General features: G+C 47.2%; 2 protein-coding genes across 2 annotated transcripts; both read right to left on the reverse strand.

The window, feature by feature from the left end:
- Nucleotides 1-292: 292 nt before the first annotated feature.
- On the reverse strand, nucleotides 293-6,974 carry ADAMTS1 (ADAM metallopeptidase with thrombospondin type 1 motif 1). Its single transcript, XM_030944083.1, is given in 10 exon segments — nucleotides 293-2,376; nucleotides 2,587-2,762; nucleotides 3,539-3,714; nucleotides 3,815-4,004; nucleotides 4,227-4,513; nucleotides 4,760-4,927; nucleotides 5,307-5,439; nucleotides 5,903-6,249; nucleotides 6,472-6,638; nucleotides 6,640-6,974. Coding segments are annotated over 10 exon segments (2,727 nt in total). The 3' UTR covers nucleotides 293-1,628.
- A 36-nt stretch (nucleotides 6,975-7,010) lies between these two features.
- On the reverse strand, nucleotides 7,011-7,829 carry LOC115903375 (collagen alpha-1(III) chain-like). The gene has a single exon (XM_030947824.1). The coding sequence runs from the start codon at nucleotides 7,827-7,829 to the stop codon at nucleotides 7,011-7,013; it is 819 nt and encodes a 272-aa protein (XP_030803684.1).
- Nucleotides 7,830-19,096: the final 11,267 nt, after the last annotated feature.

Here is a 19,096-nt window from a genome sequence, read left to right on the forward strand (position 1 = left end):
TTGTTGGTTCTGAACACGACTGACAGCGCTGCTCCCTCCCCAGGCTGTTATTACAGCCAGTGGCATCAGTATGGTCGCACTCCATTTTCTGGAATAGATGAGTTAGTGGTTAAGTAATAAAATACAAAATTACCTCTTTTAAGGTAGTGTGTGACATTATGGGGAGAGTTTTCCAAATCTCTTCACTAACACAAGTAATGAGTTGCCTTTTGCTTAGTATTTTCTTCAGATTCCAAACTCTTTATGCTTCATGGACTGGTTTTAGTCCAGTGAAATAAAGACACTCCACTTCCAGAATTTATAGGGTTCATTTATTACCTCTAGTAACATATTATACTGTATAAATACTCTATCCTTGTTATATGTCCTTTTAAAAAAGCGATAACTTAGAAGATCACATTAGACAAGAAGTATAAAAATAAATACACTCATTATATGCATTTATTACAAATTATAACCCTTCCCAGAAGGGAGAGAAATATAAAATACTTATGAAGTATATAAAATCTATAGTAATATATTTTACTATATACATATGGAAAGCCATATTCTCTCATGGTCTATGGACTGGCACAATCTTCAATGATGTGAATGCTGGCATTTCGCTGTGGATGGACCTGCTATCCCTCAGCTTTGCCTTCCCACCTGATCAGTGACTGAGCTCTACAAACCCAGCAGAGGCAACAGAAGACATTTCTTTTTTCTTCCTTTTTAACTCAAATAATATCCATTGGCTGGGGTAAGGCCAAAGGTTGGAGTGTGAAGACATGACTGGAATGCTCACACACTCCATGGATCTGTTTGGCAGGAAGGCAGGACCAAGCTGGAATCAGAAAAGCCGGTGGAAGGTATATGCAGAAGGCACAAAGAGCAACTACTCAGACTCAGATTTCCACTTTTCCAAGCCTCTGGATTACACGTCACCACAATGGCACTGGAGTGGCTGAGAGAAATGGACAGGCACACTGGGATGACATAAAGGTACTTTTAAAGAATTATGAAATTCTAGTGATTTGTGGAGTTGATATTTGTTCTTGGTATTTCTTACTCTTGACAGGTAGAGAATATGGCTTTATTTTTATATAAAACTATTCTCTGAAACAATAGCAGCCATGAATGATATAGTTAAAGCTCCTTTTCCAATCTTGTTTTTTGCCCTTTGTGAGGTAGGTAAGCCCTGACCAACTATTTTAAGCTATCTTTTTCCCTCCCCTTCCTACACGTGGGGATTTGATCAGTACCACAAGATAAATCCAAAAGAAGGGAGAAATAACCAAATCCCAAAATTTTTGCTGAAATGTGTCTCACTGCTCACATTTGGCTTAATTTATAACAGACTTTTAAAAAGGCAATTCTGATGCCTTTGGGCCTTATCTGCTAAAGAGAATAACATGGGTCTGCTATCCCATCCAATTTGCAGTTGGCAGGGGATTTTTGGGATGCAAAGCCAATTCAAGCTGTTTGCATTGTCCCACCTCAATGGATCTTCACCGTGAAATTTTTAAGCAAAAACACAGGTGCTGCCTCTAGCCCTCTTTTGTGTTTTTCAGTGCACTGGTCTGAAGGAAAAAAATAAAATAAAATAACAATAATAAAAAATTGTTTTAGCTTTTCCCAAGCTGTCCTATCTAGTTGCAGTCCGTGGCGTTGCAGAAGTCTATCAGGTGCTTGGGTTTCTTGGAGGGCTCACAGCTTTCTTGGGGCAGCACACTGCCGTCGGAAGAGACACATTTCAACAACCTCTTCTTGAAGCCTTTCCCACACGTCTTGGAGCAGGGGGACCAGTCCCCGAGCTGCCACTGCGGGCAGGGCACGTCGGCACAGGGCCGCAGGTTGCTGGGCTTCAGCTCGCGGGCGCAGTCGGCGGCCAGCCGGCCCCGCGGGTCCCGGCACTCCACGGCGCGCCGCTGCCAGCCCGAGCCGCACGACTTGGAGCACTCTCCCCACTCCTCGATCACCCACTCCGAGGAGATGATCTCCCTGATGGCGTTGAAGGATTCTTTCTTCTTGCCCGCCGCCGCCGCCTTGTCCGCACCGGGCTGCGCCGGCTTCTTGACGAAGTAGGTGAACTTGATCTTGGGCTGCGGCAGGTCCCCCACCGTCAGCACCTGGATGGTCAGCGGTTCCTTCAGCGGGCTGAAGCTGCGGATGCGCTCCAGGGCGGCCGAGGAGCCGCTGTAGCGCAGCACGCTGCCCTTGTAGGTGATGTCCTGCTCCAGCGTGGACAGCGTGTAGTCACCGTTGAGCACATAGGTGCCGTCGGCGGCTTTGATGGCCAGGAAGCTGCCGTCGTGCCGCGCGCCCCGGTGGTTCCGCTGCTTCACCTCGATGTTGGTGGCCCCCGCCGGGATGGTGACCACGTCGTGGTAGCCAGGTCTGCCCCGGGAGAAGAGAGAAACACTTGAGTCCTCTCTGCAGGGAAGGGTAAAAAGCCTCCCAGCCCAAGACTAAACCTTGTCTAAAGTCAAGGTGTTTAGCTCCATAATGGACAAATCCCACCCACAAGGACAAGGTGAGGCAGCAGCCCTATCATTAATGGATGAATTCCATCCACAAGGACAAGGTGAGCAGCAGCCCCACACTCACTTGGCTCTAACGAGGGTGCCAGACACCTTCTTGCAGGTGGAGCCGTTGCCCCCGCAGATGCCGCACTTGTCGAACTTCTTGTTGGAGCCGATGGTGCGGTCGCAGCCGGCCTTCACACATTGCCCCTGCACGCACACGGATGTGGAGTCGGGGCTGCACGGCGTGCCATCCACCACCTTGGGGACACAAGGAGCCTGGTTACAACATGCACAGTGCTCTGAAACCGCGTGACACAAAATACGGTTGGGTGGAAAGCCCGCAGCACCTGTCATTTTCAGGGCTTTGGAAACAAAAAAGCAGAGCAGTCCACAGGTAGTCTTCTCACTTGCTAAAGTGATGCCATGGTAAGAGGAGAAAACAATCTCACTTTTCATTAATACCTCCCCCTAAAAACCTACTGTTTACTGATCTCATACAAAAGAAGTCCCATTGCTTTCTAGTGTCACTAGAAGGCAGCCCTGTCCTCAAAGCACACTGCCGGCGTTGCTTTTAATGCTGTTCAGCACATCCTTTATTTCTAGGAGTGCTGTTCCACAAAAACCCTCTGTGTCATCGCCCTGGTAGTTCCTGGCTCTCACCATCTGATGACAGCGAATTCAAGTAGCTATGCAAGATGAACATTTTTCCTCGTGTTTATTTTAAGCTGTCAGCATGTTAGTAACCAGTATGAGAAAGCACCAATGTTCTGGCAAAGATCCCTCAGAGTTTTCCAAACCTATCTCAATGCAATCAGATTGGTGGAAGGAGAGGGAAGGAAACCAGGGCAGAGGAGGTGGAAGGATTGTGCCAAAACATGTAAAGCATGCTTGCAATGATCCTGCTGTATGTGGAGGAATAATCCAGCTTAAATATGAGAGAGACAATTTGAGATTTCTACACTGCTTGAGTCTTCACATAGAAAAAATAAAAATCCCCCTCATGATCAGCTGGAAGAGGTGGAGTTTTGAAATACCTTTGGCTGCAGAACAAAGAAGTATCCCGTTCCTTTGGCTCTGCAAACGAGCTTACATCTGTCCTTTGGAGACACACCAGCAAACTTGGGTGTCCACTCCACTGCAGGTCCACTTCCAAAGGCAGACTTGGAAAACTCGTTGTGCTTCTCACACTGTTCCTCCCTGAACGTTTTGCCTGCAGGCAGAGAAAAGACAGGTGGCCATGAGATCATCTCTGTCCGTGCTCTTCCTCCACAACACAACAACCCTGGCTGTCAAAAATGGGGGGAAATTACCATTGTTGTCGGGACAGTCCTCGATGTTGCAGGACCTGTACTGCACCCGCTTCCCTTCGCAGTACTTGCCCCCGTTCCTCGGGACAGGGTTGTCGCATTCCCGGAAGGAATACTGCACTCCCCCACCGCAGCTCCGCGGCGAGCACTCACCCCACGCCCCCCAGGAGCCCCAGCCCCCGTGCACTGGCGTCTGGAATGACAGCAAAAGCAGGACGCAGGTTAAATACAGGAAAATCCATACAAAACCACACCACAAAAGCCATCATCGCGCTCATTTTTACCCACCCGAACTCAATAAAAAACCTGCCCTAGGTCTGCTCATTAGCATTGAATCAACCGCATCTCACAGATCCCTCCCTTTGCAGCGTTCTGAAAAACCCAAAGCTGCATCCATTTCTTTTTCACTACTTACATCATAGTGCTTCTTCTCAGTCTTATTCACACACTTGCCATTCATGCACCACTTTCCTTCCCCACAGCTGGTGCCGTCTGCCCAGGGGAAGTGCTTGGTTTGGCACACCAGCAGCCCTCCCGAGGTGCCCGTGCACCACAGCGTCGTGCACGTACTGGCTGCGTCGGGGCAGTGCTTGGACTCATCTCCAAACGTGAACTGGCACTGCCTGTTGGCATCGTACAGCGTGCCAGGCAAGTCCGAGGGCAGCTGGATGGGCCTGTGGGGCTTGTCCAACAAGCACTCCCCTGAAAAAGTTGAAAAAAAAGAGAAAAAAAAAAAGTCAGATGATGCTGTGGGGTCAGTTTTAAAAGGGAACTGTATTTGGTTTTGTGCCACCATTTTTGTAAAAATAAGGCTCTTCTAAATTCACTGCCAGCATGCAAAAGGTTAAGTCTGTGCTGAAGCAGAAACACACTTAAAGAAAAAAAAAAGTAAAGCAGTAAAGCACAAGAGCTCAAACGCCACATGAATGGAAAGCTTAATAACCTTACCATGACCGTTATCCAGAAATGTTGTAATCATGTAGGCGCTGCATGGAGACCACGGCTGGCTGCGGTCCAGGTTGGAGAGCATGGATGCCATCATGTGGAAATCCCGGCTCATTCCATTGATGCCAGCACACTGCTTTGCATCGTCATGAGGCATGTTAAACACGTGGCCTTGGAGAAAAGGAGAAAAGCAAAGTCTGTGACTTTAGGAAGTCTGTCCTACGCTTTACCAACAGTATTTTAAATATTGCTCTAGAGCTGCTCAGAGCCTGGTCTGTAATTAATAACCCGAAGCTGAACGCTCCCAGATTTCAAGCAGATGGCACTGGATCTTCTATCCTTTCTTTTTTTTTTTTTTTTTTCTGCAGGCACACACACAGCCTCTTGCAGACAATGCTGTGCAGGCCGGATTTGCTTTCCCGAGTCCAAGCCTGCTCCAAGACAGGGCTTTGCCTCCTCCCGACTGCTCCGGGGAGGTGCAGGCTGGGCTTTACGGCATCAAGCTGGCTTCAATTAGTCCCAGGGAATGGCTTTGCAAAGTTTCAAGTACCTAATTCGTGGGCTGTTGTGAAGGCAGCCTGCAAACCATCGTCTTCTATGATAGAGCAACTGCGGTTTAGATCACAAACTGTTCCCACATCAGCCATCCCAAGAGTATCACATGTCTTGGCACCGCACAGGTCCTGTAAAAAAAGGCAGTTTCATTATTAATCAGATCAGAGACTTAACCTTGGCAAGAGCCATCCAGCCCTGGCAGTTTGCCTTTACTTATGGAAAGAGCATAAATATTCAGCACTTCAATGGGTATGATGGCAAAAATCTGTCTCTGGAACATAGGCGAGGGTTACACGTAGAAACGAAGTGCATAATTTCCATCTGAAATCTGCTAAAAATATATGGGGCAGGAACACAGTGCACAATCTGTGAGTTTACAAAGACACTGCACAAACTGTGAGCTTCACCAGACATGGTGCAAACAGAAGAAAAAAAAAAGAATAAAACAAAAAGCAGCTCATTAAATTTTTAGCCTGCTTCACTGCAGCTGTGGTGACACACGACTGTCTCTGGACACTTTTTCGGAGGTCTCCTGGCAGAAGGGGTAGGGAGCAGTGGGCGTGGGGCTGGATGTGACTCGGTGTCCCTCACCTGCCTGGTGAAGAGGATGGCCGTGTCGTAGTGCTCGGCGTGCCGGTCGCTGGGCGGGTTGTGCTGCTTCTGCCAGCTGCAGAAGTTCCTCAGAGTCAGGGCGGCGTTGGAGGAGATGTCGGGGCCCTTGCGCTCCTCGTAGATGACCATGATCTTCACCACCACCAGGCTGATGGAGTTGCGGATGCTGGGGTGCTTGTACAGCTTGGCGGCCACGGAGAGCAGGGTCAGCAGGTAGTGCTTCAGCCCGCTGCCGTGGAACTCAGCCATGGACTGGTCGGCCACCAGCATGGTCTCCACGTAGCGGGGGCTGGACACGAACCTCTTCTTCCTCCTGCTTTTCGTTTCTGCGTTAAAAAGGACAGGGAGGGAACGCGCAGGTGAGCAGAGGAAGAGAGCACCGTTTAGAAGCCCAAACCCGCGGATAACTCAAGATGCGCACCCAAGCTTTGCGCTTGTTGGGCATCTCGGGGTGGGATGCGGGGCAAGCAGCGGCCGGGCATCCCCGCCACACCCCCGCCCTTGTCCTCCCCGTCCCCGCGGAGGCCGGCGCGGCTTCCCCACGGTACCTGCGGGCTCGGCGGGCTCGGGCCGCTCCGCCCCGGCCCCCGCCTCGGCCACGGCGCAGCGGGCGGCGGGGGCGGCCCGCGGGGCGCCGCGGAGGCGCAGGAGGTGCGGCCCATGGCGGTGCGCGGTGCCGGGCGCGGGCTGGATCAGGTACTGGCGGCCCCGCAGCGAAGGCGCCGCGCAGCCCCGCGCACAGGCTGAGCGCGGCCGCCGAGCCGGGGTCCCGGTTCACGGTGCCGGAGTAGAAACAGCGGGAGAGGTCGTCCTCGGGCGGCGGCGGCGGCCCGCCCAGGTACTGCAGGGTGAAGTCCGGGGCCAGGAAGCTGCTGTCGGGCTCCAGCTCCAGCGTCAGGCGCTCCCCGAAGGCCTCCAGGCGGAAGCGCTCTCGGGCGCCGGGCGCGCCCAGGCGCCGCGGCAGCACCAGCGCCCTGCGCTCGGCGCTGCACAGCCCCAGCAGCGCCGCCAGCACCGGCGCCAGCGCCGGCAGCCGCCCCCCGCTCCTCATCGCTCGGCGCAGCCCTTCTCCTCTCTTTATTTCACTTTATATAGGAATGGATATGGAAGATGTGGGGTTTTGCTTTTCAGGTTTTGGGGGGTGTCTGAGTCTTTCTGCCGGCGGAGGACCGCGCGGGAGCCGCGTCCCGCGGTCACTGCAGAGGCGGCGTCGGCTTCCCCATGGCCGGGGCGCGGCGGCGATGCCGGGGAGCGCGGCTGTACGAGGGCAGCGCTGCCCCTCGCTCCGTCCCTCTGTCTTCTGTCCTGCTCCGGCTGCCGCTTCTCCTGCCCGCCTTTTCCTCAGCCTTCCCCGGCTGCAGCAGCAGCAGCGAGCAGCGGCGGCGGGCGGGGAGGACGCTCCGGCGAGTCTCCGGCAGCCCGGGGACGGTCCCGCCTGCACTTCCAGGGCGCCGAGGAGCCTCCCGTCCTTTGCGGAGCGGAGCGCCGCGGGCCCGTCCGCCTCCGCCGTGCGGGGTGAGTGCGGGAGCAGGGCTCGCCGCCGCCCTTTATGGGGTCCGGCCGTGCCGCCCCCAGCCCGGCGCTGCCGCCGCGCCCGCGCCGCTGAGATCACTGCGTGCGTAACGCGCCCGCGGGCGGCCCCCGCCGCGCCGCCCTCCCGCCGCCCCCGACGGGGCGGGACGGCACCGACACGGCCCGGGGTCGGCCCCCGGCTGCCGCGGCGGGCTGGGCTGCGCCCCTCGCCGGCTCCGGGGGGGTTTGTGCCCGGCTGCGAGCGCTGCGCGCCGCGGGGATCTCTCGGGGGAGCGCCTGGATGCGCTGCGGGTCCGTCCCCCGCCCCAGGAGCTCCGGACCGTCCACCTGCCGCTCCCCGAGCCCCGCGGGGCGAGCGAGGGAGGGGACACATCCCTGCTCGCCTTCGTGGCTTTTCCTTCTATTTTTGTTCCCCCCCTTTTTTTTTTTAATTTTTCATTTTTAATCCCCCCCTTCCCAAGCAATTCTTGCCCTTTCTCGGCCCTAATAGCTGAAGTCGGTCGTGCACCTGTACTTCTGAGAAATGGTTCCTTTCCAATCACTTAAACAGAGGCGTTTGCGTAGGTGCAGCAAATGTTTTGCTTTGAAGGCATAACCCGAGCATGGTGGTGCTGCTAATCCCCTTAATTCTTTATGTGCACAGCCCCAGCTTTCTGCTTCTGGAGGCCTTTTTGGAGGAGGAGGGCAGAGAAGCAGTGAGTAAATGTGTGAATAAAAACAGAATGTGTGTACCTGTTGGTGACAACTCCTGGACTTCCCAATTAAACAAAGATGCTTCTGTGTCTGTCAACACATTATTCAATACAAGTATGAAACTCAGGGGCTGAAAACAGAAGGAGCAAAACCTTGGGAAAAGGGCAAATGTTTCTAAAATTTTGTGTAAAATTGTACGTATCCACTGTTTTCTTGGGATGGAGCGTCGCATTTATGCCACTAAATCTAATCGCCCTAAGGCTTTTCTTCCTAATTTAAACCATGTCAGACAAACTTGGAACCACATGTGTGTGTCAATAGCCCAGTCTGACTGCCTGCTAAGTTCTGACAATGCATCCTTTTCCCATGGCGTCCTGTAAATCTTGCAAGCTTAGAATTGCTCATTGTTTGAACCTGTGCAAAGAAACACAGGAAAAGATGAACCCAATTTCTCAGCTACTTGCTCAGCAAAAGTGCTATTGTCCCACAGAGTGATGGGCAAAATCAGAAGTAGGCCTCAAATGTGGGATTTTCTTTGGGACACAGCAGGAAGTGCTGGATTGACTTCCAGAGGCTGTGACTGCTGCATTAATACATCAGCAGCTGAAAAATCCATTCAGTTATGATAATTTTTCACTTGAGTTGGAAATGTGTGTCAATCTCTACCCTTACTTTTGAGATCTGCGTGTGCCCAGCTCTGCTGTGCTTTTTCTAGGATAGAACACAACAAAGGTGCTGTTCATCCATGCTGTTCATTAATTTGGTGTTGCATGTGATACCTAATTTAGGGAATTACCAGTTTAAAAGCCTGAAAATAGAAACATGGACTTGAAAAGAAAGCATCTACATGATTTATTTTTCAACTTGCATTGGCTCAAGATAGAGACTCTTGCAAATATATCTGAATTAAAAAAGGAAAATCTCCTTGTCTGTTAGCATAATCAGTGTCATTCATAGATCAGCAGGGACCAGAGCCAGGCCACCAAAGGTGTGTCCACCCAGCTGCCAGATGCACCTTTGATTTTGCTGCTGTTTTTTGATGTTAATTCTCTGTTTTGAAAAGATCCTGACCACCTTAAAACAGCTTTTTCAGGCTGAAAAGTATTTTCCATGTTCCACCAGGTGGCACTCGCCTATAAAAAATTGTTATGTGAGAGTTCCATGTTCATCTCCCAGCTTTCCTGGTGGAAAGGCTTACATTTTAGCAGGGAGCTTTACAGTGCCCTGATTAGGCCAGAAGCTTTCCTGGCCTTTATATAACATCTAGGGAGGTGTTTTAGCAGAGAACTCAGCTGCTCTGTTGCACTACCTGAAAACAAATCGTGTTGGGAAGGAATTTTTACAACAGGTTTGCTGCCTGTCACCACCTGGATCATCTTGTAAGTTCTTAAATTGCTTCCTGTGAACAACCCCCGTGAGTTTAGCTGGATTATTCAGGGCACTGAAACCTCTGTATAGACAATTTTAATCTGTATTTTTCCAAAGCTGGGCCAGCTCCAAATCACAGTTTGTGAATCAAGACTTAGAAAGAAACACACTGACCTTTCTCAGGATTTCACGTAGATAAAGACCCAGAAAAGGCATAACATTGGTCTTTTAAAAGAAATTGCTAGTGCTTGGAGGAAGAAAGCACATCCTGTCAGGAGTACAAGACAGTGTAATGCCAATTAAGCCACCAGATAGCGCCACCACATCATCGTTTTTGGGTCAGATCGTCATCTTTTGCTCTGCAGGAATAGTTTTTATGGCTCAGACCCAAGTGCTGTCGGTCTCTGAGCAGGATTAACAATGCTGAAGCTTTAATTTCTTCACTATTGTTTGCAATAATGGCTGCTTCCAAAATGAAAAAAAAAAAAAAGGCAACACAACCATCCCAACCTTATTTGTTTCAGTGCTGCAGAATGATTGCTTCTTTCAAAAACTGTTATAATTAAAATTAAATTAGAATTAAAACAGCAGATGGCACATTAGGCCCATTGAATAGGGGATAAAAGACCTGATGCTGTAGAAAAAGTCCTCTGAAAAACACTTCCAAGAGTATTTCTGGAGATTGTTTCTCTGTGATGTCTTTGTGTTTTGCATGATTAATTTATGTGTTTCCATTTATTGTTCATTTTGAGGTCATTAACTGTTGGGGTTTTTTTGTAGCGTAAGAAGGTTAAGAGAGAAAACCTCTAATTTTGCCTGTTTTGTTAATCAGCAGAAATGGGGAAAAGCAAAACAATATCCATCATGACTTTAATGAGAAGTACACATATTTATTTTGGAGGAAAATCATGGGATTTTACTTGGTGATGTGTTTCTCTGTCATTTCTGCTTTTATATTACTGGTTATCAAAGTTGCTCTAAAAAAATAGATGCAGAAATTTGGGCAGCCTCCAAACTTTATTGCTAAACAGCCCATGTAGGCCTGTGTGCACTCAAAATGAGCTGCTCCTAATTCTTGCTACTTTCTCTTATAAACTTTTGTCAAAATGGGATTCAGCAGGAGCTTGGACTGACACTTCTGGCTGCATGAGTCAAATATTTTGCTATTTACAACGAAGGTGGTTTGCATGAGAATGTGAATTCAGACCTGTCCATACCCTGCAGAAATCCACAATAAGTGGTTTAAAAGACTGTTGAAGTCTGACTCTGTCTCACGTTCTGGTAGTAGAAATGTTCCCACTGAAAAATTTTCGGCACCATCTAAATATCTTGTGAACAGCTGACCTAAATCTGAATTTTCATGGTCAAAACAACTGCCAGGGATCAAATAAAAGCAATCAGGCAAAGCAAAATGCTTCATTCTGGCATGTCTGCTTTAAAAGTGTTTCAGGAGTTAAGTACAGCTTTAACAATGGCTCCGGAGTCCCTTGGCAAATGGCAAGGAGCACATTCATAGTGCCCTGAGCTCCACTGACATTTTGATATTTTTATCACACTGGGATTTCAACAGATCCCTCACTTTCTCCTGTGCTGTGGACAGAGGATTTCACAAGCACTGCAAGACATGATACAGTTCCCATGGAATTCCTCCTAATGCAAACTCATCCCTGCACCTATTAATAATTTTTTTACCTTTGAGATTTCTGTGTGTGATATGCCACAGTCATTCCAAAGCCACTGTCCACTAGGATTTCCACTCTGTCCTGCATGTGCTGGGTCATTCTTTCTGACCACAGCCCATATAATGCTAATACACCTTATAAAAAGTGTCAAGAAATTTGAACATTAGCAGCAAACATTTTCAGTGGAGTTAAACATTGGTTCCCTCACCCTGGCTCATCCCCTCTTCTCCCACCCTAGCTCCCTGTTATGCTGGATAATCAAAAGTTGATTGGCAGTGAGTGTATTTAACAAAGGGCACAGATCTTTAAGGAAAGTGATTAACCACTCTCCACTCTCCAAACAATTTATATACATGCTTAGACTCATCTAATCCATGCTGTGCTAAAAGCTTGGATGGGCTTTCCTCTTGGTTTGTAAGGATGGGGCTCAAATGAGCAACTCACTGCCACTAATGGGTATCTCCTAAATTCCCCTAGAGAGCTTATCCTTCTTTAACAGGTAAAAACCTGAGGTACAAAATTTTTAGCAATTTTTTAGCACTAAGAAAAAATACCTCTGTTACATCAATGCAGTTTTTAGACATTTGCAGAACCTTTAGCTCTGCCAGAATTTTCAGGATGGGGCTCGTGATGTTGCCGACTGGTTCTTGCTTTTTGGCAAATTTTATGCACATTTTGAACAGGACATGGGATGGTTGGTTTTGGGTGTTTTTCTGCTTTCAGTTCCCCTTGTTTCCTAATGTTAGGCTCAAATTTCAGATTGAGTTTTCTTCTCTTTTAATGTTGGGGATGAAGTGAATGGGAAATCTTTGTTTGCCATCAGGTGGAAGGGCATGTAAGTCAGTAAGGTGTCTTGGGATGGAACAAACTCCAAAAAAGTCTCCCTAAATTTTGGATTTAGGTCTCCCTAAATCCACATCATTTCTCTATGTCATCACTGTTTTAATCACAAGGTCAGCTGAACTGGAGGCAAGACATCATCACATAATGTGGCTGACACATTGGGATACTTAATATTTCCACTTTATCAAAAATGAGAGAAATAAAAGGTTGTAACACTGATCTTAGACAAAGAACTGCAGGGTATCATGGTGGGCTGGATGTCAGCTGCTCCCTCATTCCTCCTCAGCAGGACAGGATGACAGGATGAAAATAAGATGAAAAAGCTGGTGAATTGAGATAAAGGCAGGGAGCTAAATTACCAGTTACTGTCATAAGCAAAGCAGAGTTACCTTGGGGAAAGTTAATTTAATTTACTGCCAATTAGAGTGGGATAGTGAGAAGCAAAGACAGGATGTTGCCTGCTTGCCTTATTTTTTCTCCTTAATTCCTGACTCCTCTGCTTTGCTCTGAAGTGGTGCAGGAGGATGGGGAATGGAGGGCTGTGCTAAGCCCAGGAGAGCTCCTCTTTCTCGCTGATTTGCAAAAAAAAAATTACCACCAGGAGCTGACAAAATAGATCAAGCTGTTTCCATTGGGTTTGAGTTGATGCTGCCCTTTCCTGGTGCTGTGGGCATAGGAGCTGAGCAGTGGCAGCCAGAGCCTCCCTTCTGTTTTTGGGAGTTTTGCTCTCTCTGTCTGTCCCAGCTCCCTGCAGAAGCCTGGTTGTGTCTCCCTGGCTGAGCTCAGGGAGCCCCTGTGGCACAAAACCTCTCTTGCACAACTGCAATTCTCACTGCTAATACCTCCCAGCCCAGGAGCAGCCCCTCTGCAGCGATGGGACATGGAGCTGTGGCACAAACGGGAACAAAGGGGACTCAGCAGACACACAGACCCCACTCCTGGGAATATTTATAGTCAGACTCAGCTCCCAGCATCGTGCTAACCCCTCACAGGATCGAAAGCTTCATAAAAACTTGGCTGAAATGCTCTGTTTACAAACGGTATGGAGAGGAAGCATGTGCAGTGTCTTGTACAAGAAGTGAGGCTTTTCAAACAAAACACCCATCCATCCCCCAGGTCAGTTTATCCCACGGACACTGCAGGAAATAAACAGTCAGTAGTAAACCAAGGAAAACCAAATCTGTATTTTCACTCTTGTTGCTCTTAGGTCTTCTGAAAGAAACATTTTTGCTGCTTAAGACCAAACATCACAAAGTCAATTTACAAACTGTGTAACTTCCATCAGCATCAATTTCTCCTCTTGCTTTGATATGCAAACCCTTATGCAAAGCCCTAAGAAGAGAGGGAAGGGGTAAAATAGGCATGAGGGAAGCTTTTCCCAGTATTATTCTGTCTAATCTCAGAATTCTGACTCATTCTCTCATAATTGTTTTCCACCTTCGGTTTAATCAGAGGATTATAGGTTTTAATTCCAAATGTATTTAGATATGCTGTTAAAATATTGCAGGTAGAAAGATGCAGCATTGCTTCACATGGGATTTTTTTAAATCAGAATAATTAATTTTAATTGCCTGCCAACTCAGCCATCCTTAATGACCATAAGATGGACATGACTGGGAGGTGGACATCATGTCCCCTTCCCTTCTGGCATTGCCCTCTCCTGCTGGGAAAGAGTCCTGGTCTGGTGCCCAATTTGGCTCTGTGGGGAACACAGCTGAGGCAACCCCAAATTCTTTGGGTTGCAGCTGGCTCTGGCTGCCTCAGCTGCACATCTGCATGTCCCTTGGGAAATGCAAGTGGGGGAAGAGGACACAGAGTCCCCTGTGGGGCTGATCTGGGTGGTTTAGGTTCAGGGAGGTGCTGGTTGAAGTCTTGTGGCTTCTGCTGCTGGGCTCATCCTCAGGGGTGCACTGGCAGGAGCAGGCCTGGTGCCCATGAGGTGTGGGATTTAACGGGGGGTACAGACTGGAGGAGACTTCTTGGACTTCTGAGGCTGACATTCCAATTATTCCAATTTTTCTAATAACCATTCTGCTTGTATTTTATGACTTCCAAGCCATCCAGGGAAACCCCTTCCCTGAGACTTTGAAGGTCCCAGAGTAGATCAGCACAATTTCCAAGCTTTTCTCATCCACTTTTCCTTTCTTGATTATTTAAAAAAATCTCAGAAGCTGTTGCTCAATACCGTTTATGAACTGAGTGTGGTATAAAAATCCCAGCTCCAGTGCAAATATGCACAGCTGTCACATAGAGCACACTTTTTAAAAGCATCATCAGGTATTTTAGCAAACAGGTAAAAAATTTTCCACCTTATAAAAACATACATTTATATAATTCTAGTGATGCCAGCTGAGCTGGCTTTGCTTTATATGGTAAATACACAGCTAAAATAGGTTGTGCAAAGAAATTGCTAATAAGGCAGAAAAGTGAACCCAAATTTAACTGAGAGGGCCCTGCCAGCTTTGCAATTTGGATTTCAATGCTCTCCAAGAAAAATATTCTCTTTTTACCTCCTCAAAAGGATCCAAACTCAAACATGGTGTCGGAAACAAACTGAAAGGCTATAAACACTCCAGCTATGACATCAGGCACTCAGAAACTGCAAGGAGTGACAACATTAACTCGTGATTTTTGCTTCAGGGAGGGCACATGTGTAGATGTGTTTTCCAGCAGGAGGGATGGAGACAGAGAGCTGTAAATTGAATTTGATGAATTTTAGGGCTGAATTATGTGTATCTACCTCCTACCCCGGCAGAGGAAAGGATGCACTGGTGAGGCAAGCAGCTTCCAGACCCATGTTCCTAAAATGCTGCAAACCACCTAAACTCCCCGCCTGAGCTTGTTTCAACATCCAAACAAATTTGCAAGCAGTTTTGATTATCCAAGAGTAGGGGAACGCAAACCTTCTGACACTTCCAGAAAGCCTCCAACAAGCACTTGGAGCAGGAAGCAGTGCCTGGGGAACATTACCACACAGAGATAAGTTTAATTACAGACATCAGCATTTTGCTGGAGAGGCTGCTTTGTCCAAAATTTTGCTCTGTATGTCATTTCAACCCTCACAGATAGCACAAAAAGGATCAGCTGGTGTTCTAGACTCCAGGGCCAAGTGCTGGAAATAAATGCTGCTCCACACATTAGTCATTCCTTTGGCTTTGTGTTTCCTTTGGCTGCCTGGGGTCAGGGAACACAGGACAAACCCTGACCTGCTCTTTGTACTTCTCAGGGGCACCAAAGCTCAGCTACCTCCAAGCCCTGTGCTCTCCCCAGCAGGTGAAATTAGGCTTTGCTGTGGGAAGTGTCTCATTTGTCCAGGAGTGGGGGTAGAAAGCTCTCTCATCCCATTAAAGCAAAAGGAAAGCATTACCTACTTCAGTACACTCAATTTCTTCTTGCCTAAGGTGGTATTAGTTGGCCACCAACCTTTTCAAAGGGACATTGTAATCTAATCCTATTTAGAAGCCTATTAAACCCACTGGTTTATGACTAGATTTTGTAATTATCATGTAGAGAGCAATATTTTATATGCACTTTTAATTCTGCATTGTCAGAGCAGGTGTTAAGTTGGAGTTTTGAATGCGTCTGGTTTTGACATGGATCTACTTTTAGGGCCAGCAAGGAATATTGAATAAAGACAGAAGAGAAACAATTACATTAGTGAGTTTATTGTCAGTCTTATGTTGAGAGGCAAGAGAAGGAAATTTGATGCTATGGGGTGTGACTGAATACATGGATAATTATCTTATAAAATAGCATGAACATTGGCCAAAGCTGGAAAAACCCCAGTGTTTCTAAACAGGAAAATATTTTGCTGCTGGGGATTTGGGGATTTGTGTGCTCAGGAAGGGCTGGAGGGGGTGGTTTTTTATGCAGCATGGAAACACTCCCAGCAATTCTTGCTCCCACTGAGTTTGTGTCATCCTCACTCTGTCTAGAAACAAGTAACACGTGGCTTCCTAGGCACAGAAATGGTGGCAAATCTATAATTGCTTTGATTAAGCTGTTCTGTAGTATTAGGACCACCCAAAAGATGGCACTAAAAAACCTTTAGTCCTGCTCACAGGCACTCCCCCCCGCCCCCCAAATTTGCTAATAATACTCAGAAATAGCTCACTAGCTTAATTCTGTAATTTTGTGTGCAAAAGTAGGAATCGTTTTAGATAATTCTATGTTACACCAACAGGAAAACTGGGGAGACTTTTATGTAAGCAGGTAAACTTTGCACTGCAAATATGACTGCCCTGGGCCCACATGAAAGCATCCATGTCTTTGTAAACATGACAATGTGACATTTGGTGAGCTGTGAAAATGGGTTAAAATTACCCAGGAATTAGGCACTGCACCTTAAAATATTTGTTTCTTTAGAAGCTGTACATTGACCTTTATAAATCTGTGGTTATTGGGCCCAAGATATTTTTATTTATGTGTGTGCATTATGAAGCCATCCTACCAAAGGCGTGGAGCTACATGGAAGGACAGGTGTTAGCAAGGGGCTGACTGTCACTCCCTTTTTGAATGGGTGGGGCTGATTATTTAGATTTTTAAATTTGCTTATTTTCTGCAGTAGGAAGAACAAAACATGTTTTTGCTAGTCACTTTTCATTTTATGATGTAATATTTGAAGGAGTAAAAAAACCACCCCTTTCATATTTATAACCTCTAAACATTCAGAAGTGGCCTCTAATTTATACCAAACCATAAAGATGAGAGTGTTCACAGAAAATGCTAGAGGAGGAATCCTCACATCCTGTGGGAGTAATTTTCTACAATTACTGCAGTTTCATGATTTTAATCAAATACATGTTAATAATAAATGATACAAATGAAAGAACACTGAGCACCACCTTTGCTTGGAGCAGAAATCATTTGGGTAGCAAAAGAAGTTGAGAGATCCAACACCTTCCACAAATATTTGACTCCGCTTTTTATGAGGCTCCTCTTTTGAATGTGGTTGCCTGTAAAACTACAGCTAAAGTAGGAGGATGAAAAGAAGCTTCCCAGGAACCAGACACAAAAATTTGCACTGGGTGCTCCAAAGCTTGTCCCCTCCATGAGTTCAGTAATTCACTCACTTCTGCCTTTTTTACTGCCTAACTATTTGGTTGTAATCAAAATAAGAAGTTTGGATGTTGGGGTTTTCTTCAGGGGATGAACTGGAGCACATTCAAGAGAACTGAGTGCCACCTGCAGAAAAACTGCACAGGCATGAAAGCAGCAGCTGGCTCAATTACATTTATTCACCATGGAGTAAAGAAGGCAAAAGAGGAGAGACAGTGGAAATACACACACAGCAAATGGGTGAGGAGCTGGGTTCCCTTTGTGCTGGTAGCACAGCAACAAGAGTTCCTCACCGAGAGATTCTGCACAATGCAGAGCAGTCAAAGCCTCTGTGTGTTTCATGGCCACATTTTGGATCTCACAGTCCCAGCTCCTTGAAAATAAAGGCTTGCCAATATTGGATGTGCAATAGGGATACTGAGTTCCAATAACCACAGCAAATATGTAATTCAATTTTGTGTATCAAGGCCAGGTGAAGCAAATACTTGTGCATCTCTCCAAGGCCTTCCTAATTTGATTTTAAACAACTTCATATTTTAATTATTAAAAAAAATCTGAAAATAAGTCACAGCATAAAAATTAGGTCACTCTGCAGGAATATATTTTGTGCAGGGGAAGGTGAGCAAAGCATTTTTCTGACAATCATTGCAACCTTCACATTCTGAGGGGATCTGAATGCACTGCAGATATTTTCTATAGCAGAGAGGAGGTACAGTTTCTTACTTTGGGCTCGAAGATAACTTTGCAGTGAAGTAAGAGCTGGAGGACGTCAAGGGGAGGGATGATAGGGAGGGAGAGAGGCTGAATTGGAACATTACTAATTCTCACAATGGTAGCTCAGTGAAAAAAAATGCTGCAGAACAAACCTGCCTTCATCCAGTCAATTTTTGGAAAGAATTATGGCCATTTGGAACTGAGTTCTTACTTGAAAACTCTTTGGAAACAGGATACTGCTCCCAAGCACTTTGAGCCCTTTGAGACCTGGAAGGAGATTCATCTCACTCGGCCTCAGACATCTGCATTGTGCCTGTCTGCATCTGACCCCCATGTCCCTTTGTCACTGGAAAGGAGCACCCATTGGGAATGTGCAGTCCAGCTGACCCACTATGGACATCCACTGCAGGCTGAAAAGAAGGGCAGTGAGTGAAGTTCCCATTCTCTCCCTGCTGAATCCAAAAGGTACCTATAAACACTGTTGAGAGGCACATCCAAAAGTCCTGGGAGAAATCCCTTCCCCAGTGTCAAAATATTTTTTTTAACATTCTTGGAAGTCCATTAAACTGTTGCAACTATTTTATATATTCAGGCTTTAAAAAATAAATAAGAGGAGCAGCGTAATGCAGCCTTGGCAGACAGCATGCCACTGGAATAAATTATGACAGCAGTGTTTGTCTTCACAGATCTACTCTCAGAAAAGTCAGCCATTGTTCCACAATGCAGCTTGTAGAGCAATCTGAGCCCAGGGATGGGTTTGTGTGATCAAAGGAAGATTTTTTTATCTATAAGGGCATAGACCACTGGGGAGAAGCAAGAGCCTGTGAGTCACTGTTCATTTGATCCTAAGGTCAGGGGCAAAAGCCACAAGCATTGTACCTCTTAGGCGTCTGCTTCTCAGTCCCGTTTGATATATTCAGTGCTGTTTAATATCTTTATTGATGATCTGGATGAGGGGATTGACTGCAGCCTCAGTCAGTTGCAGAAGAAACCAAGTTGGGCAGTTCTGGGCCCTGTACTGCAAGAGGGACATGGAGAGGCTGGAGCCCAGAACAGCTGAGGGAGCTGGGAAGGGGCTCAGCCTGGAGAAAAGGAGCTGGGAAGGGTCTGGAGCCCCAGGAACAGCTGAAGAAGCTGGGAAGGGGCTCAGCCTGGAGAAAAGGAGCTGGGAAGGGTCTGGAGCCCCAGGAACAGCTGAGGGAGCTGGGAAGGGGCTCAGCCTGGAGAAAAGGAGGCTCAGGGGGGGACCTTGTGGCTCTGCACAGCTCCTGACAGGAGGGGA

This window comes from Camarhynchus parvulus, chromosome 1 (genome assembly GCF_901933205.1).
Source record: "Camarhynchus parvulus chromosome 1, STF_HiC, whole genome shotgun sequence".
In the NCBI taxonomy this organism is placed as follows: domain Eukaryota; kingdom Metazoa; phylum Chordata; class Aves; order Passeriformes; family Thraupidae; genus Camarhynchus; species Camarhynchus parvulus.